Source organism: Nilaparvata lugens, chromosome 10 (assembly GCF_014356525.2).
Source record: "Nilaparvata lugens isolate BPH chromosome 10, ASM1435652v1, whole genome shotgun sequence".
NCBI classification, from domain to species: Eukaryota; Metazoa; Arthropoda; class Insecta; order Hemiptera; family Delphacidae; genus Nilaparvata; species Nilaparvata lugens.
The window spans coordinates 16,734,857-16,757,182 of NC_052513.1; the positions used below are offsets into that span (position 1 = coordinate 16,734,857).

At 35.5% G+C, this 22,326-nt stretch overlaps 1 protein-coding gene across 4 annotated transcripts in view; it reads left to right on the forward strand.

Moving 5' to 3' along the window:
• The window catches only part of LOC111052736 (paxillin), a 111,967-nt gene that overhangs the window by 18,959 nt on the left and 70,682 nt on the right, over positions 1 to 22,326 (forward strand). The window contains exons 2-3 of one of the 4 annotated variants that reach the window (XM_039436464.1): positions 1,766 to 2,094; positions 14,517 to 14,686. In XM_039436464.1, coding sequence (XP_039292398.1) covers positions 2,013 to 2,094; positions 14,517 to 14,686 — 252 coding nt within the window. In that variant the 5' untranslated portion in view covers positions 1,766 to 2,012. Of the gene's footprint in view, positions 1 to 1,765; positions 2,095 to 14,516; positions 14,687 to 16,316; positions 16,484 to 22,326 lie in introns of those variants that run through there. The other 3 variants (XM_039436465.1, XM_039436466.1, XM_039436467.1) reach the window with 3 other exon arrangements.

Genomic DNA, 22,326 nt, shown 5'->3' on the forward strand with positions numbered 1-22,326 from the left:
GAACAGTAGACCTCACGCAGTATTCTCATCCACAAGTACCTGATTGAAACTATAGACCTTATGGAAATACAGCAATAGACTGGCTTCTCCACACATCTGTGTAATCACTTATCAGCTGATTTATGATGAATAATTCTATAGTCTGATTTTTACTCTAATATTGGCGTATGAAGGAGGCTCCTTTTTCCCTTTATATTATCCTTGAAATGCAAAATTTTCAAAAACCTTGTATATACGTCGACGTGCAATTAAAAAAGGAACATACCTGACAAATTTCATGAAAATCTATTACCGCGTTTCGCCGTAAATGCGCAACATATAAACATTCAAACATTCAAACATTCAAACATTAAGAGAAATGCCAAACCGTCGACTTGAATCTTAGACCTAACTTCGCACGGTCAATTAAATAAGAAATTATATTTTATTAAACAAGAAATTATATTTTACAATAATTTCATAATGAAGTTTCATTATTAAGATGTAATATTTTGTTAATTAATCATCAATTGTACATTGTTAAAAGACGAACTGGCAACTGAGCAGAGCGAGAGAGAGATAGCGCTATCCACTTTGTAGAATGATAGACAAGGATAGCAATACCATTGCTAATCAAACACTGACATAACATGGACCTCACTATAGAATCTTCTATAGTAAGATTCACTGACATCGTTACTTATATAAAACAGTAATGCTTCCCATTCGTTTAATCCTGACAGATTGTAGTGAATTTCACCGTAGCCTGTTTCTATTTTCGGCGCCTATTTTAGTGCTTTCAATGAACTTGCTTTTGTACTTCAAGTGACAGTAGGAATTGAAGGCAGTTCTAAAATAGTTGTTCTATCAGAGTTGTCTCTTGATCTTGAATAGAACCATAGAGAAACAATAGCGTAAGTAGATATCCCATGGTATGGGACGTTTATGTCGCAACTTCTACTGTTATCTCAAGCTGATAATCCACGTAGTTCTTTCCTGTGAAGCTTTATGACGCTGGTAGTCTCTTATATTGTGCCGTTCATACACTCTTACCCGGTCAAAACAGTAAAAATCGTCAATAATCGACAGTAATCGGCTTGAGATAACAGTAAAAGTTGCGACATAAACGCCCTATACCAAGGGCTATCTACTTATGCTATTGTTTCTCTATGATGAAACTCTTTCAACCTGCTTCATTGAATTAATATTTTCTTAGTGGACCTGCAATTGATATAAGACTTCATATTGATCTCTCATTCTGGCTTCCATTAAAACATTAACCATTGAGCTTAATAATTAGCATTTATGATGTAATAGAATACCGTACACTCAAATTAATGCCACACAAAATTCTACTCCATAAATACTTTTATTTATTTATTTCATTTCATCCACTTACCTTCTACAAAAGGGGTATATGGAATTGTCAAGTTTATACAAGAAAATGTGTCCTATCCTCTTGAAACTCCAACTTGAGGTATGTAATACCATAGAGAAACAATTGCATGAGTAGATATCCCATGGTATAGGGCGTTTATGTCGCAACTTTTACAGTTATCTCGAGCTGATAGTCCATGTAGTTCTTTCCTGTGAAGCTTTATGACGCTGGTAGTCTCTCATATTGTGCCGTTCATACACTCTCACCCGGTCAAAACAGTAAAAATCGACAATAATCGACAGTAATCGGCTTGAGATAACATTAAAAGTTACGACATAAACGCCCTATACCATGGGATATCTACTTACGCTATAGTTTCTCTATGGTAATACTCATTGACTGTTACAGCCATTTATTTCTCTCCTTAGAGGCTTTCAATTTAAACGATTAAACTTGAAATTCAAAATTGAATTAGCATTCAAATCTACCGCTGTTTGTGAACGAATTTGACCTTGATTCAAGTGTTGAACTTTGTAGACTCTGAACTAAGTCCTGAGAACTGAGTCTGTGGACTTTACTTGTGAGTGACTAAGTACTTTGAGCTGGTAGACTTGTATATTGTGAGTGGCTAAGTACTTATTAAGAGTGCAAAACCATGACTACTTCGCCTCTACCTCCTCCCAGATCCCATAGCAGGGGGAGAATCCGCAAACAAACTGAATGGGATAATAACTTGGGTAAGTATTCACTGTTTGGATTGTATGGAACAATTCTTAAACATTTCTGAATTAAATAATTTGAGGCCCGGTTGCACAATAGCCGGTTAAATTGTAACCGTGATTAAATTCACGAGAACCAATCAGAGAAGGGTTTTTTAAAAGACGGCTTCTCTGATTGTTTATCGTGGCATTAATCACGGTTAAAATTCTACCGGCTTCTGTGCAACCGGCACTGAGTGTACGATGAGAGATGTTGTGGTAATTCTTCGTAATTGAAAGAACATCTCTGATTACTTTTTTTAATTTTATTGACCTCTTTGTAGTTTAGATCTATTTATTTTTTGAGAGGATCAATATGGTCTATATTTAAGCTTGATGATCAATTTGTTTGATATTGAAGCTTTATGTCTTCGGTGCTATATCAATATCTTTGGTATTTGTTTGATGTATTTATTGAAGTCTTTATTTGTTTGAAGCTTTATGTCTTCTGTGCTATATCAATATCCTTGATATTTGAAGCTTTATGTCTTCTGTGCTATATCAAGATTCTTGATATTTGAAGCTAGATCTCTTCTGTGCGATAATCAATATATTTATAATTGAAGCTTCATCTCTCCTGTGCAATATCAATATCTTTGCTATTCATTTGATATTGCAGCTTTATTTCTTTGAAATTATCTATGCCTTTGAAGTGTTGTCTCTTCTGAGGTAAGGCTTTAACCTTAGGCTTGTTTCTATTATAAGAAACTATTTTAAAATGCTTTCTGGAAGTCGCTTCAAATCGATAACAACATTTGACAGAGGTCCAGAGAAATTCATTACCATTCCTTGAATTTTCAGTCTTGTAAGTTTTTGTTGTATTGGAGGGTACATTCTAAGAGAGGGCCGACTGTGTCCTAACTTCGCCCTCCTAAATGGAAAGACAGGCCTCTTTTCTAATGTACGTATTTCTTCATTCGAGTTCAGTGAAATCTTCTTAATTCGTACCCACGTGATCGACTGTGAGAAAATTTTGAATCTGAAAGTTGAATTTATCATATTATTCTTTTATTCTTTATTGATTGATACAATAAGTACACCATCAAAATAATAGGGAGAGGAAAAATAAGGTAACCTTGTGCTAATCCTCTCCCAAATTTAGATAACACATAGTCCGAAACAGATTAAGTCTTGTAGTTGATCACTTCACATAATTTTCAGTCCTTTATTAGAAAGGTATGAACAAATAATATATAATTGAGTTTTTCGAATTACTCAAGCTCCAGTGTAGTTTCTTTCAGTATGTTAAAAAAATATCACATTCACTGTTGAGCAGAGAGTTGAATTTAATTAAAACTAATGAATCGTGCAGAATAATTTAGACGTAGCATTTAATCATTAAATTCACGATGAAATTTGGTTGCAATCAAGTCGACTGCTATTTGCAACCAAAACTTGCATGCTATAAATTACCACGTGACATTTCCTCTCCTTAAATTTATCTTTCTCCTCCTTCCTCTTCACTTTCACCTCCCTTTCTCCTTCTCATCCCTTCTTCTTCCCTTATTCAACTGTCTTCGTTACTCCTTTCTACTTTATCTTCACTTCTCTCTCATCCCCAATTATTTTTATTCCTCTCAGTTTTCACTTTGAAATGCACAGCAAATTAATAGCAATTCTGTCTGTTCTCTTGCCAAAGATGCAATGCGGACTGCATGCTTTGCGCGTGCCAATTGCAGAACTGAACCATCTTATCAAAATTTGCTCCTTTAACTGATTAGAACTTGAGTTCAACTATACTATAATAAAGGAAAGAACTGGCTTATACACATACGGGATAGGAAAATTTGTTATGTTTGACACATCATCACGTCTGGATTGATTGACTTGAAACTTTGCATATAGATTATTAATTAACCGAGGAAGGTTCTAGGCATATTTTAAACTCTCAAGATTCCATTCGGTCAAGTTTTCAGTTTGTCAAGTTTCAAAATAGGCCCTTGCGGAGCACTGGTTACCTGCTAGTCAATAATCAACTTAGGAAAACTTGCTCCGTCAAATATTTATAATTGAAACTCATGTCTTGTAGAATGATTTTGGAATTTAGTTGGTTATTTTGATTGATAAATTTAAAATTTGTCCTGGAAAATGACTGGATTTAAGTGGTTCCTCATTGCAATGTTTGACTTTTTCCAATTACTGTACTTTAAAAACTTTTTTACAAATATATTTTTTTTAAATACTTGAGAAGAGGACTGAAAATTTTGTGTATTGAAGAACTACAAGAAATAACCTATTTCAGACTATGTGTTATCTAAATTTGGGAGAGGAATAGCACAAGGTTACCTTATATTTCCTCCCCCTATCATTTTGATAATGTTCTTATTGTATAAATGAATAAAGAATTGAAACCTTCTTTTGGTGAATTCGTAAATTTGTTGGTTATCTTATCCGATCATGGGTTTTTCATTGATATTGGAAATATATTTCTATTTGACTATTCAACCACACTTTTCATTGATTTTCGCAATTTCGTGCTCAAAAATCATACTTTGGTATTATTTGCCTGTGAGAGTAATAATTGAAATTGATTATCAACCGCCATATCACCTTCGTCAATAGGTGCGTTCTGACTTATGCGCCACTAACACGCACATTTCATTCCTCATCAGCTGGTGCGATGTTTATTTTATCTGTATCTTACTATTCCTGTATCATAAGCTAATATAAATTGAAATACGCGTGTTCGTGTCACATAAGTCTGTACGCACTTGATCGGATTAAAATCGATACCAGTCTAGCTTAACTCAATTTTGAGTTTACTGTATGAAATTATTGTATTTTTTTTTTTTTTTTTGAAGAAAGAAATATTTATTGCCAAAATCATTAAACAAACTATTCTGGAAGCTATGTGTATAAATAGATGAAATTTCGACTGCAACATCAATAGCATTTTTCTATATAATTTGAGTAAGCCTACGATCTTTACTACAGTGAAGTCCACGCTATAATGACAGTCTTTGATTTGCAATGGTATTGCTATCCTTGTCTATCATTCAACAAAGCGGATAGCGCTATCTCTCTCTCGCTTTGCTCTGTTGACAGATTGTCTTTTAGCAATTTAGTATTAATAATTAGTTAACAAAATATTTCATCTTAATTGTGAACATTCATTATGAAATTATTGAAAAATATAATTGATTTCAAACGAGAATGAACAGTTAATATTACATCAATAAACCTGTATCAGCTACCATCTATAGAAGGCATTGACAAGACAGAGGATCGGTAACGTTGTTCTCCTATCTTTCTCCACTGCCATTATAACGTGGCCTCATGGGATATATACAAATACTGTGTTGATACAGATATAATTGGTTATTTTAAACTAGAATGAACAGTTAATATAACATCAATAAACCTGTATCAGCTACCGTCTATAGAAGGCATTGACAAAACAGAGGATCGGCAACGTTGTTCTATCTTTCTCCACTGCCATTATAACGTGGACCTCACTATGATACAATCTGAGTCGATTACAAGAGTTGAGTTGATACCAGATTAGTCTAACTTATCAATTTCGTTTCGAGAAGGTTCTTGAGTTTGACTTGAAGAGCCAACAAAGGTCTTATTGGTGATGTTGCTGTGCCTTTCAAGTGGGCCGAACAAGCATGTGGGTAAGGCCCTCTTCCCACTCGACTATTGCCTGCTTATTTCCGCCTTCAGAGGTCGAGCTGTTGTGTCATTTCAACTATATTCAATATTTGATACAATGATATAGAGATAATTGAGTTATTCAAACTAGACATGGGATCTTTCTTCAGAATGTTAAATAGTGAATTAAGCTGGATTCTCTCACAACAGTGACAGTGAAATAGTTATTTGTGCAACTAGTGCGCAAAGTGACAGTTTGCTGCACCGAAAGAAAAGTTTACGCCCGAGGCGTAGGCTTCTTGAGTGCAGCAGAGGAACTTTGCGCACGTTTTTCACATTAAACTTGTCCAACAGTTACTATTGAATATGAGAAGTGGTTGATTATGGGTAAAATGATGGCTGAAATCCATCAAATGTTTGTGTGTGTGCTGCTGTTATTAATAACGACCTTTATTCATTTAAAAATTAATGATCCAATTGAAGTTGAAAATTCTCAGCCAAAGTACTCATTTTTTATTCATCCAAGAATCAGAAAAAATACAGATAGAACAAAAAATTCGCATTCGCATTCCAACAGCTGATTGGGATGGCTGCAAGATGGCTGAACCGACAAGCACGCGACCTAGCGGGAAGAATCGTACCTAAGTTTGTTTCATCCAGCTAAAAAGTACTGAAACAGGATTCAGAAATTTAGACTTTTGCTCAAATTACCGAGAAAAATGCTAAAAGTAAACTGGAAAATATTTATAAAAATAACATAGACAACAGAGAATATTTATTGTAGTATTCTCATGTTTTTTTATTATTTTCATTTATATGGATATCGAACGGTAATAATTTAACCTCAAAATTCGAATTTTATAATGTATATTTGCTACTTTTCTCATTGCTTGCAGTTGAAATAATAATTATTATCAATAGAAAAGAACTATTATTTATTATTAAATGATGAGAATTCGTAAATGATGATTATTTAATTATGATTTAGATGAACATTATTCTTGTTTTGGATTTCAAGATTGGGATTTTATCATAAATGTAGGATAGACATTGAAATGATTCTTATCTAAATCTAACCACAGTCATTGTTATCAACTTAATTTTTGTTTTCGTGCACTAATCCTCCATATAACCCACCAACTATTTTTTGTTGCCATGTTGCAAATCTGGAGTACGCAAAGTAATACTTTGCGCACTAGAGCGGAAAAGTGATTCTTTGCGTTCTGTAATCAGTGCAGGAATGGTCACTTTTCAAGGTAGCTGTAGGAAAATATAATTCCCATAAGTTCTAATGGTATTATTCATACTCACTAGGCCGGGCTGATCCAATTAGAACCTGTGGAAATTATATTTTCACTGTTCACTGTGCCTGTTGTGTGTGGATCCTGTATTTGATGGTATATGTGTTTGAAGTGGAAATAGTGGAGCCAAACACAAGACATTTGAATAGTGTGAGAAGATGATCTACAAGTGCTGCCATCAGTAGCAAAATGAGGAACTGCTGCAGTTAAAATGCGAGGACCAATAGGAAGCGTTGTAACGGAGAAGGTGCAATGCCAGCCAATCAGAAGGCGTTTGCTCTATGACATTCTTTCATTGGTCGGAAACCGTCTCTTACCAATCATCGCCCTCTCCATTTTATTTTTTGATGGCCTCTCACACTCTCTCACTCTCTCTTGGTAGAGAGTTACTGGGAAGGATATTTTTAATATTCTTTCCAAAGAATGGATATTGATATGTCCAAAGCTCCGCCAATTTATGTAGATGAATTACAATATTATCTTGTATAGTTATTCCTAATTGATTTTTTTCGTATCATTGTACAGTTCAATCAATAATTATTTTCTTAGTTTATGTTATGTAAATTCATCCAAAACTTTTCTGTATTGTATAAGTGTATAAGCCAGTATATATTGTAATCTACATAAAGTACTCAATCAATCAATCTCTCTCTCACCCACTCTCGCACTCTCTCTTCTTCCTCTCTCTCTCTCACACTCACTCACTCTCTCTCTTACTCAATCAATCACTCTCTCTCTTTAAGGGTTGTGTGGTAGAGAGGACCAGGAGTCCTAACTCCACCCTAATAAAGGCAATTAATCAATCACTCTCTCTCTCTCTCCATTCTGTTTTATTCGGTTAATCGAATAATTCAACGTGAACCTCACTACTGTATAGTATTGATATACTCTAAATACTTGAAGAGACTGTCATGAACTCAACTCATTTTCCTCCAAAATAAATGTAAAACCTGATCTGAAATCCAATTTTAGCCAGTTTTATCGATCTGAAAAGCATCGATCCCATTCAGCTTCAACACTTGCCAAGATTGTTTCTGGATTTAAGTAGGAAATTTGAGTAAGCCTACAAATATAATGTCTATGGAGAGACTCTATAATGAAGCTCTGTCAGCATTTTGGTTAAACGGGAAGCACTGATGTCAACCCTAATGAAAGCTGACAATTTGTAGTGAATCTGACAATAGTAGGAGGAAACAGTTTGGCATAGAATTTGTTTTTTTATCCATTTTCATTATGTTTGTTGGCAACTGTGGTTGTTCTCTTTCCCTGTCGTTCTTCTGTTTTGACTTTCTATTTGGTGATGAGGTCATTGCTGTTTCTCTATTTTTTTCATTCGTTTTGTTTCCTTTCTCATCTTATGCGTTGAGTTTGTGATGTTTTTCAAGCGTTTCCGTCGGTTTTTATTCATATTTACAAAGTTCTCTATCTTTATTCAACAATTTAATCCTATACTATTAAACGAGCAACATCTGTTTATATGTTTAGATGTTTATATGTTTGTATTTCACTGGATCTCGAAAACGGCTCTAATGATTCTCACGAAATTCAGAACATAGTAGGTTTATAATATAAAGATTCGATTGCACTAGGTCTCATCCCTGGGAAAACTCGCTGAAGGACATGAAAGGAAATTATTATTCATCCTTGGCAAAATAGCTGATAATAATTATTTCGTCCTCTGTTGGTGATGGAAGTGAGTGAGCGAGTTCATGTGTGTGGGACTGTGTCAAAATTATGACTCATCAGCTGTTGAATTTCTGTAATCATTCAATCAGGTACTTAGTGCCGGTTGCAAAAAAGCCGGGTTATTTTCAATCCTGATTAATTCCAGTAGATCCATCTTTTTGAAATGGTCTTCTCTGATTTGGTTCACGTGGAGTTAATCAGGATAAAAATTTAACCAGCTTTTGTGCAACTCGGCCTTTGTGAGGGAAATTTTTGCATTCCTCTGGGAATTGATCTCAATTATAATTTCTTCTTTCGTTTATGCTTTTGTACTCCAGAGCGAAGCTCGGTCCCCGATATTCTATAATAAAGGAAACAATTCGCTTATAAACTTACGGGATAGGAAATTCACGAATGACGCATCATCAAGTCTGAACTACTGAACTGATTAACTTGGAATTTCGCATGAAGATTCTCAATTTACTGAGGATGGTTAAGGCATATTTTTAATTCTTCAGGGTTTCAGTAGATCAAGCATTTAATTAGATCTTTGTGGAGCACGGGTTACCTGCTTGTATTAAAATAAATTAATTAACATTGTTCAAGAATAATTTAACGTTTTAATGGAAGAATAATATTTAGTTGTAACAATCAATCACGACTCATTGGCCGTTTTCACACTCACCGATAATTCACCGACATTTTTTATGTTACGACTATCAAAATGTCCTCCAATTGGTTATTCTCTCTAGCAGCTGATTGTCAACCAATCGTAGGCCATTCTGGGTGTTGTGGTGATACAATTTATCGTCGGCGGATAATTGGGAAGTGTAAAAACGGCCATTAGCGTTGAACTGGAAGACAATAACATCATTCAAATCATCATTTTCATCTAAGACAATAGTATTGAATTCAACCACTGTAGAATAACATTAGAATGATGCCAGATTAGTTCATTTTTCGGCGGTCAAATTTAATTGGATTTTTCAACTCACCATTTTTGTTACAAGCTGGCCCGGTCGCACAAAAGTCTGATCAATTTTAACTGTTAGTAAGACCCGATTAAAGAAGTCTTCTCTGATTGGTTCTCGTCACATTTAACCGTCATTAAATCATCGTTGAAATTTAACAGACTTTTGTAGAACCGGGCTACCTTTTGTCAAAGCCAAACTATGTATGATTCAATTATTTTTTTCAGTCAAAAAAATACATCAAGTACATTAGGCTAGGTCATTACAGTTACAGATAAGTCATAATATTATTACAATAACATGTATATTATCAACTTGAATTATTATCACAGATGCACTTAACTTAGTCTTTGGATATATAATAATACATGCAAAATACTCAAATACTTAAATAAAAAAATAGTTTTAATCCTTAGAGATGAAATTAATATAGACTAAAATGTATAATCTCGGATTAATCAGCATCTCAGATGAGGCTCTTCTTCAGAATAGTCTCGCATTATCAAATATAGGTTTGGAACCCACCTAGAACTGTAGGCCCATTCATCTCTCATTATCATCCGCCTCATTTCCCACGCACAAGCCTAGAGCTCATGTGGGCGTCACCCTCAGCAAAGGAAAAAATCTGGTGTGGCGCACTCACACAACTTTCCTTGCCGTTATGAGAATTGATCACCTGACGCTAGTGTTCTCGCGCATCTCAAGTCTACTTATAAACAAAGATCTGAGCCAGCTGGTAACAGGACAATAACGCTGTAGACATATGAGGTCTGCTATCTCTTCATAGTGAATGATTTAATAGAATCAACAGTTGCCAACAGTTTGTAATTGGATAATCACATTTTCTCGAATTTCGAGCTTATTTTCAATTTTAGGTGAAAATGTTGCTGAACATTAATTGTAGAGATTTTCATGCTCAATCTTTTCCACTCATTTTTTTTTTGTTTAAATTGTATCTGAAGCCTGATATTTGGGAATCTAAAATCAAACTTTGCATAGATGGGGCGGAGCTCCTGAAATTTTTACAGATATGGGACTTGTGGCAGTTGATAGAGCTTATCAATAACTATTTTAAGTATGAATTTAATCAAAATAGTTAGAGCCGTTTTCGAGAAAATCATGAAAAACCCTGTTTTTGACAACATTTTCTCCATTTTAGCCGCCATCTTGAATTGCATTTGATCGAAATTGTTCGTGTCGGATCCTTATTTCGTAAGGACCTTAAGTTCCAAATTTCAAGTCATTCCGTTTCAGGGGAGATGAGATATCATGTACACAGACGCACATAGACTATACTCAAACACACACACACACACACACACACACACACACACACACACACACACACACACACACACACACACACACACACACACACATACATACCAATACCCAAAACCACTTTTTTGGACTCAGAGGACCTTGAAACGTATAGAAATTTAGAAATTGGGGTACCTTAATTTTTTTCGGAAAGCAATACTTTCCTTACCTATGGTAATAGGGCAAGGAAAGTAAAAATTATACTGATCAATATGCAGGCTAACTTGATGTCTGACGCAACAAAAATACCTACTGATAAGGTGAATATAGCATTGAAATACAAGTGAAATAGTTTCATATCTAAAACCTCAGTCCATTTACGAAAGGAAAACGCCGAAATTAGTCGAATCTCACGTAGGCCTATGGTGATAACGTTTATCAAATTATGACGTCACATCAATGAATTTGCCTCACTCACCTTCCGTGATTTTTATGCTGTACTAGGCGAATTCCTAGTGCTCTATCTAGTTTGTGGCCTAGATTTTGTCTAGCTGCAAGTCTTTTCTCTCAAGTGTTCTGATTGTAGAGTAAACAAATGTGTATTCTAGCAGTTTAGTAGTTGGCTACCTTTGCCGTAGAGCAAAGATACCGTTACGACATAACCGTCAAACATTATTAGTCTATGACTGAGCTGTGCAGTTTATGTGTTGTAATAATTGAGCAGTTGTGTGATTTTTGGTTTTGTAAATAGTTTTTGGTTGTGAGTTATTCATAAATTTCGAAAATTTGTGAATAATGGAAATAGATCCTGATTGTTTGCGGGAATTTGGTTAGTGTTTTGGGTTAGTTAATTGGCTCAGTATTTGGTATCCAACGGAATTTATTAAGATTTTTGTTGAGTGAATAATAGATTTGTTCTATTTTTCGATTCTCAAATCATCGATTTTTCATGTACAGTTAGATCGTTATATGTATTTGGTTCAATATCTGGTATATATAGTTAGGTCCACGCTATTATTGATTGATTGATTGAGTACTTTATTTATGTAGATTACAATATATACTGGTTTTTACACTTATATACAACAGCTTACAATACAGCAAAATTATAGATGAATTTACATAATATAGACTAAGAAAATAATTATTGAACTGCATATGATATGAAAAAAGCAATTGGTAATAGCTATAGATAATATTGTTATGCATCTACATAAATTGGCGGAGCTTTGGACATATCAATGTCCATTCTTTGGAAAGAATATTCAAAATATCCTACCCACTAACTCTCTACCAAAAAAAGACAGAGAGTATCGGCAACGTTGTTCTCCTATCTTTCCCCACTGCCATAATATTCTTATGTTTATTGGATATTTTTAATATTCTTTCCGAAGAATGGACATTGATATGTCCAAAGCTCCGCCAATTTATGTAGATGCATAACAATATTATCTATAGCTATTACCAATTGCTTTTTTCATATCATATGCAGTTCAATAATTATTTTCTTAGTCTATATTATGTAAATTCATCTATAATTTTGCTGTATTGTAAGCTGTTGTATATAAGTGTAAAAACCAGTATATATTGTAATCTACATAAATAAAGTACTCAATCAATCAATCAATCTTGTCAATGCCTTCTATTGACGGTAGCTGATATATATTTGATTAGCAATAGAATTGCTATCCATGTCTATCATTCAACAAAGCGGATAACGCTATCTCTTTCTCGCTTTGCTCTGCTGGCAGATTGTCTTTCAACAATGTAGAATCAATAATTAACAAAATATTTCATCTCAATTATGAAAATTCATTATGGAATTATTAAAAAATACAATTTCTTGCTTAATAAAATATAATTGGTTATTTTAAACGAGAATGAACTGTTAATATTACATCAATAAATCTGTATCAGCTACTGTCATTGAAGGCATTGACAAGACAGAGGATCGGCAACGTTGTTCTCCTATCTTTCTCCGCTGCTATTATACCGTGAACCTCACTATAAGGTATTGAGATTCCAACCTAAAATATTTCACGTGTGTTTCTGGAAGGAATGAGAGATGTGCTAAGTGTTTTGGCGCCTTGTAATCAAGTTGTAATCAGTTGACGTTTTCAAAATTTGGCTTTCGAAAACTTCATTGAAATTCAGATTCCAGTTTGGTAAATAGATTAGAATCAGATTACAAAACAGAGCGATAGACGAGTGGAAATAATCTCGTAACCTACTCTATTCTTTGAAACCTGAAGAAGAACTGTATTCAATGTTAACTAAATCAATAAATCTGTATCAGCTACTGTATATAGAAGGCATTGACAAGACAGAGGATCGGCAACGTTGTTCTCCTATCTTTCTCCACTGCCATTATAACGTGGACCTCATTATAGGACTGTCGGCTTGAGTTGACAGTGAAAGTTAGGGCATAAAAGCCCATTTTTCAGATTGTGATTTGGTGTAGAAATTGAAATGGACATAACCTATAATATTTGGTCAATTTCAAACTATATTAGGAAGTTGAAGAAGTTTTCGGCATTATCCTGTATTTTCTTTTTCAATCATTGTATTGTTTCTGCTAATGTAATCTAATCTATACCACGGGATATATTCTTATATAAATAAATAAATAACCCTTTATTGCTTCTAAAACTTAATATACATAATATAATTGCAATTACAATAAAAATTATATTCTTCGCAATTCAGCATCTGCTGGGGTATCCTATTTAGGATGAAATGAGTATCTTATCATATTAGTAGAGTTCATATAAAATTAATTTCAACTTAAACATTTCAATCCCTGTAGAGCCAGACCTGTTTGTACAAGTTTTTCATCCTCTCCCATTCCTTTCTTTCCCGTGCGACTCTCTGCCAAGTTACTCCTCCACAAACTCGCCGGAATTCTTCATCCCATCTGTAGCTAGGTCTTCCTCTGCTTCTTTTCCTATTCCGTGGATGCCAGTTCAATATTCTTCTCGTCCATCTGTCGTCCTTTGTTCGCACCACATGGCCAGCCCAATTCCATTTCCTTTCTACTATTATCTTGCCAATGTCTTCGATTTTTGTTTCATTCCTAACCCAAGTATTTCTTTTCCTATCTCTTCTTGTCACTCCGATCATTATTCTTTCCATCGATCTTATACTAGTTCTTAGCTTTTTTATTAATGTTTCATTCAATGTCCAAGTTTCACAGCCGTATAATATCACTGGCAGAACGCTCATTTGGAAATAATTTTCTTTTGCCACTCATGTCGATTTTAGATCGGAATAGGTAATTGAAACGTCTAAACATCGACCAGCCCAACGCAATCCTCCTGATAATCTCTCCCCTTTGACCGTCCTTTCCAATCTTTTGTCCCAAATAAATGAAGTTTTCCACTCTCTCTAATTTCCCTTCCTCCAGTAATATTTCCTCTTCTTGACAGTTGAATGACATGACTTTGGATTTATCATAGTTCACCTTTAATCTTCTTATATAATATCTCTAAATCCCATTATCGAATGATATAATGTTGGAAGTGATTTTCACATTATAGAAATAAGTTGATGATTATAGATTTTTATTTTGAATCATAATTAATATCAAAATTGTTTCATTTTTGTGTTACAGACGCACTGCTAGCCGATTTGCAGAATACAATTTCGCCTGGAGGGGGAACAGGAGGTTACGGCTCCTTGAACGGCACATCGTCACGGGCCGACTATGCCACAGTCAACCGCACGCATGCGCACACGCAGCAATCGCCCCCACCACCACCGCCGCCGCCTAGGCCGCTTTCGGTGAGTTTCCTTCACACTAGAATATCGGATGGGCACGTTAAACTGTCGCTCCCGGCTGAAGTATGACAGTCGTAAGGCCCATTGACGGCTTAAATTATACAGGGTGTCCCACCAAGGTTGTAACAGCCGTTGACCATAGATTCTACAAAACATTTCTGATAAAAAATATTCAGTAAGCTTTTTTCCTATCGACCTGAATTTCCTCATTTTGAAGGTGTTTATTCCAGATATTAGCAGTTTTGAACACTTTTTCATGGAACTTACCTTTTCGAATTCATACTTATTCGAAAGCTTATGAAAAGGAGAAGTTTTTGAAGCTTTGAAATTGAAGAATAGCATTTTTTCAAGTTTAAGCCCTAATAAAAAACTACAAAAATCTCACAACAAATAAAATAAAATTAATCTTGTTTGAAATGTTTTTCTCTTTCCAACAATACCCTTGAAATTGAAATTCGACCAGTAGTTTTCGAGTTATTGAGTATTTAATGACCGGAGTAGGCATATTCTGAAAATATCGAAAAATCTATATATCTCGAAAACAAAGGTCGATAGGAAAAAAGTTCACTGAACATTTTATTTTGTCAGATATGTCGAGTAGAATCTATGGTCAACGTACGTATATGGCTGTTACAACCTTGGTGGGACACTGTATATTCAGGCGGTGGGACCTTCCCGCAAGGGACCCCCACCAACAAAAGTCATACGAATTTTACTTTTACTAGAATTTTACTCTGTGCAAAATTACTTTTGACTTGGAGGAATATGCGGCCCAGAGAAAATGGTGGGAGATCAGCCAATTACTGTGATGTATAGAGTCATAGGTAGAAGCGCAGTTGCCAATTTGTCAATTAGAGTCGGTCTACTGAAGACTTACAGAGAGGAAGCTCCGTAAGTTTAACATGTGAGCTTGAATCCTCACTAGAAATCAATCAATCAACTCATTTATTTCACAAAAAAAAAACATAATACAAAATAACAAAGAAAGATATAAAAATGTGAGATAAAATTATAAATTAGAGAATGCTAGCCGGTTCTGAATGGCAACATCACCGCCGTTGTATCCCTACCTCTGTATGCCTTCTCTGCTGCGCATGTCCCTCCCAAGTCACAAGTTATTTTTCACGGAGTATAGTTTAGTAATTGTAGTTCATTTCAAACAAACTCTGACTTGGAGGGTTAAAGGGAGCAGAGAAATGGAGGGAGATCAGCCAATCACAGTGATGAATAGAGTCATAGAAAAAGCGCGGTTGCCAAGTTGTCGATCATACTCAGTCAATGCAGAGCTGGAGACTAGGCATGCGTATCATGAGGTGTTGAAGACTACAGAACGCTGTACGCTGTACACAGCAACATCGCCGCCGCTGTATCCCTACTCCCCTCTGCTCCGAATTTGATTGGGCTAAGATGAGATATTTGACACTATAGACTGCTTGTCTCCGTTATAGTTCTATGTAGTGTGTGTGTATTGTATCATGTTGTGATACCCGATTGGCCCATAGTATGGGCCCGACCAAACAAAAATTCTTGGGCCTTAGGAACGTAAGGCCCAACTCACACACTTACGCGACTCAGGTCGAGAAGAGACTCGACTCTAGTCGAGAGCATGTGTTTCATTTTTGTGTTACAGACGCACTGCTAGCCGATTTGCAGAATACAATTTCGCCTGGAGGGGGAACAGGAGGTTACGGCTCCTTGAACGGCACATCGTCACGGGCCGACTATGCCACAGTCAACCGCACGCATGCGCACACGCAGCAATCGCCCCCACCACCACCGCCGCCGCCTAGGCCGCTTTCGGTGAGTTTCCTTCACACTAGAATATCGGATGGGCACGTTAAACTGTCGCTCCCGGCTGAAGTATGACAGTCGTAGGCCCATTGACGGCTTAAATTATACAGGGTGTCCCACCAAGGTTGTAACAGCCGTTGACCATAGATTCTACAAAACATTTCTGATAAAAAATATTCAGTAAGCTTTTTTCCTATCGACCTGAATTTCCTCATTTTGAAGGTGTTTATTCCAGATATTAGCAGTTTTGAACACTTTTTCATGGAACTTACCTTTTCGAATTCATACTTATTCGAAAGCTTATGAAAAGGAGAAGTTTTTGAAGCTTTGAAATTGAAGAATAGCATTTTTTCAAGTTTAAGCCCTAATAAAAAACTACAAAAATCTCACAACAAATAAAATAAAATTAATCTTGTTTGAAATGTTTTTCTCTTTCCAACAATACCCTTGAAATTGAAATTCGACCAGTAGTTTTCGAGTTATTGAGTATTTAATGACCGGAGTAGGCATATTCTGAAAATATCGAAAAATCTATATATCTCGAAAACAAAGGTCGATAGGAAAAAAGTTCACTGAACATTTTATTTTGTCAGATATGTCGAGTAGAATCTATGGTCAACGTACGTATATGGCTGTTACAACCTTGGTGGGACACTGTATATTCAGGCGGTGGGACCTTCCCGCAAGGGACCCCCACCAACAAAAGTCATACGAATTTTACTTTTACTAGAATTTTACTCTGTGCAAAATTACTTTTGACTTGGAGGAATATGCGGCCCAGAGAAAATGGTGGGAGATCAGCCAATTACTGTGATGTATAGAGTCATAGGTAGAAGCGCAGTTGCCAATTTGTCAATTAGAGTCGGTCTACTGAAGACTTACAGAGAGGAAGCTCCGTAAGTTTAACATGTGAGCTTGAATCCTCACTAGAAATCAATCAATCAACTCATTTATTTCACAAAAAAAAAACATAATACAAAATAACAAAGAAAGATATAAAAATGTGAGATAAAATTATAAATTAGAGAATGCTAGCCGGTTCTGAATGGCAACATCACCTCTGTATGCCTTCTCTGCTGCGCATGTCCCTCCCAAGTCACAAGTTATTTTTCACGGAGTATAGTTTAGTAATTGTAGTTCATTTCAAACAAACTCTGACTTGGAGGGTTAAGCGGAGCAGAGAAATGGAGGGAGATCAGCCAATTACTGTGATGAATAGAGTCATAGAAAAAGCGCGGTTGCCAAGTTGTCGATCATACTCAGTCAATGCAGTGCTGGAGACTAGGCATGCGTATCATGAGGTGTTGAAGACTACAGAACGCTGTACGCTGTACACAGCAACATCGCCGCCGCTGTATCCCTACTTCGCTCTGCTCCGAATTTGATTGGGCTAAGATGAGATATTTGGCACTATAGTAGGGCTCAACTCACACTTACGCGACTCAGGTCGAGAAGAGACTCGTCTCTAGTCGAGGGCATGTGTTTCCAAATGGTGACACTCAGACTAGTCGATTCTAGTCTCCGCGACGTCACCATTTTTGAAAACACATGCTCTCCACTAGAGTCGAGTCTCTTCTCGACCTGAATTGCGTAAGTGTGAGTTGAGGCTAAGTCCCTTTGCACACTGGGCTACCATGGAAGCGCTTCCATGGAAGCGCCACCATCATAATTTGATAGCATTGCACACTACAGTCACCACCACCACACAGCCACCACCACCACACAGCCACCACCACCACACAGCCACCACCACCACACAGCCACCACCACCACCACACAGACACCACTTGACTCATCACTCCAGTTCACTAGTTAACTCATTATCAGTTGCAGAATGGACGTGGAAGAAGCACTCTGCCAACATCACAAAATATGATTCAGGAAGCTACTACCAATATAAATATTAGAAAAGTTTTTATTCAAAGTTACCAACGTTCCCAAAATGGGACATCCTTGATTATTAACTAATAAACACAAAGATGCCAGCAACCCAAAATTGGGACAAGCAGAAATATCACCTTGAAACTCATATTTGAAAAATGTATAATATGGATATTTTATGTTGAAAGACTGATGTTTTTTCGTTTGCTTACACACGAAAATAGTGAAAAATGGTTATAATGAATCTTTTTTGTGTAGTTGAGAAGTTGATATTGTGGTAATTATTCATATTGAATGAAAAAGACTAAGAAATTGTCAAAAAACCACTGATTTATTGATAATTAGAAAGACCGGTTTCGGTTATTACACCATTGTTTATTTTTCAGAGTTTATTAGAGATTGACAATGGTGTAATAACCGAAACCGGTCTTTCTAATTATCAATAAATCAGTGTTTTTTTTGACAATTTCTTAGTCTTTTTCATTCAACGTTATAATGAATAATGCTTAAGAAAAATTGTTATATAACTTACCAAATAAATTTTGTTCATTTTACATGAGGCTATATCTTCCAATTTTATATTTGTCAGAGCTGTTTGAACCAGCTCTCTCCAAGAATTTTTCTTCACATCCCGATCCGCATATAATTTTGAAGACATGTCCCATATAGCTGGTCTGCTTTCAACTTCAAGAATGAACCTTTCTGTATCAAATTGTTCACTATATTCATTACGACGACTTCAACAGACAACTGTACTGAACTTAGTTTGAATTGAAACTGAACTGGAGATGGTTTTCTGGTGGCTGGTAGCTGGTGGCTCTAGTGTGCAATGACAGATAATACTCAATGGTATGACGTGGTGGCGCGACAGTCTTGTGGCGACACAAAATCGGCGGCTCGAGCCACCACATTCCTGGAAGCTCGGCTGGTGGCAGGTGGCTGCTGGCTCTAGTGTGCAGTGACAGATAAGAGACAATGTGCTACCACGTGGTGGCGCTTCCGTGGAAGCGCTTCCATGGCGGCCCAGTGTGCAAAGGGCCTTAAGGTGCGTACAGATATACGCGCCGCGAACATGAGCAATTCACTTTTAATCAGCTGATTATATCTGTATTTTTACAGAAACGGTAAAATATAGTTATAAAAAGCTTGGCATCAGCTGATTAAAATTGAATTGCTCATGTTCGCGGCGCGTAAATCTGTACGCACCTTAAGAGTCACGTTTTCAAGTCAGTGGAAATGATAGGGCACCGTAGTTGCCAATTTTCTTTGTCCGCCACCTTCTATAGTAGATAGCTGTGATTCAAGTCCTCCCCGTAAATTTGATATAATGTTAATTGTTCATTCTTTCTTTCACGTGAACCTCACTAGGCCTTAAACATGGGATAATACCTTAATACATGGGATAATGTAGTATCGGAAACTGACTTTTCATTTATTTAACTTATTCATTCATTATTTTAATCAAATCATTGTTAAATTTCCTTTTGAATATTTCCCGCCACGGAGCTACTCAATGGCGTCCTAGTTCAACGTTTCTCCACTAGAGCGCTGTTGGTGCTCTATTTCTTAACCGCATACAAATTTAGAACTCCCTACCTAACCTTACCTGGCCGTCCGCCAACAGTCTACTGTTATTATGTACTCATCTCCTCACAAATTAATACCAGCATGTTGAAACGTTTGATGTCATCCATCCGCGTCGCACTGATTGGGTTGGACACAAATTTCATATTTTTAAATTCGGTTGACAGTAATTGGATATCACCTAACCTGATTAATATGCCATGCAACATTAGTCAGCTACTGGAAACTTAAATTAGTAACTTTCTGTTTTGTGGGGAAATTTGGAGCTACATTATAGCTTTGAACTATGTTTCATAGAGTTTGTAGAGTTGTCATCAGAAAAAACAAGTTAGTAAGACAGTATTTATTAATAATGCAATAAATAAATGCTGTTTTGAATTTATAAAATTGAACAAACTTGGAACTATATCATATAAAACTGCACTTATTTGATGGTTAATAGTAAATTTGAAGTAGTAAAATCAAATTTTTTGCCTCACCTACTGTACTTATGCATGTGAACATGAATTGAATCTTAATTTTATAACTATTATTTATAATATAAAGGATATCATTTCGTTATTATATCTAACTAAATAAATGTATGTATGTATCTTGGTTTAAGTGCAGTAGCATAAATACTTATATTTATTTTTTGTATTTTGTTTTTGGCAAATAAATTCATTCATTAAAATCAATCGAATCAAAATGTTTTTATTGTCGTTTACAATTATTATACATGTATTGAAAAAGTCATGAAAACTGAGCATAGTCCTTAGTATAAAGCTGTGGTGAATAACAACTTATAATGTCAATTAGATGCTACCCAACCTTTTCCAAAGGAAAATAGTCGTCAAATAGAAGATATTTCTTTAATATTAGTATTTCCTTAATAATATATGCTCAATAATTTGGTTTTAATAATAATAATTACAATGGCATATCATGAATGCTGTTTTATATGATGAAGTTCCAAGTTTGTTCAATTTGTTCAATTTTATACATTAAAATCATTCAAAACTACATTATTATTAGCAATTGCATTATTATGGCTTTCAATAATATGGGGAGATCCAAGGGTAGTTTCACCTCGCCGTATATAGTCCAAAGTTCCCTATTGGGAAACCGTACACTAAGAATAGGCCTAAATAAATGCATTGATTGAATTTAATAGAAAATGCCTCACTAACGTTCCATTTTTTTCTAATGATAACTCTACAAATTCTATGGAACATAGTACTTTTTCGATAATATAAATCCTCAATAATTTGGTTTTTGAGACAGTCACTTGTATTTTAATATTCAAGAGACGCTCAAACTCATTTCAAGCATTCTTTTCAATAGGAATTGTACTGGTATGATTATTCGTGTCCAAAGAGAAAAATCTGGTGTGGCGCACTCACACAACTTTCCTTGCCGTTATGAAAATTGATCACCTGACGCTAGTGTTCCCGCGCATCTCAAAGCTACTATTCAAAGATTTGAGTCAGCTGGTGACAGGGCAATAACGCTGGAGACACACATGAGGTCTGCTATCTCTTCATAGTGAATGATTTAATACAATCAACGATAATTTGCAATTGAATAATCATATTTTCTCGAATTTAAAGCTTATTTTCAATTTTAGGTGAAAATGTTACTGAAAATTAATTGTAGAGATTTTCATGCTCAATCTACTCCACTTGATTTTTTTTTTGTTTAAATTGTATCTGAAGCCTGATAATTGGGAATCTAAAATCGAACTTTGCATTGATGGCGCGGAGCTCCTGAAATTTTTACAGATATAAGACTTGTGGCAGTTGATAGTGCTTATCGATGACTATTTTAGGTATGAATTTGATCAAAATCGTTGGAGCCGTTTCCGAGAAAAAACCCTGTTTTTGACAACATTTTCGCCATTTTAGCCGCCATCTTTAATTGCATTTGATCGAAATTGTTCTTGTCGGATCCTTGTAGTGAAAGGACCTTAAGTTCCAAATTTCAAGTCATTCCGTTAATTGGGTTATGAGATATCGTGTACACAGACGCACATACACTCATACACACACACACACACACACACACACACACACACGCACATACAGACCAATACCCAAAAACTACTTTTTTGGACTCAGGGGACTTTGAAACGTATAGAAATTTAGAAATTGAGGTACCTTAATTTTTTTCGGAAAGCAATACTTTCCTTACCTATAGTAAATAGGGCAAGGAAAGTAAAAAAATTGAAATTTAGTTATTTCTATAAAGAACTATTGTCATTTTTGCAATTGGTGGTGTCATGATGATGAATGGATATTGGATACAATACACAACAATCAAACTGCAATATTGTATTTTTTCTTTAGGGCCACTTTTGAATATAAATAAAAATATAAATCTAAGTAACCTTTTTATAATTATCTAGTCAC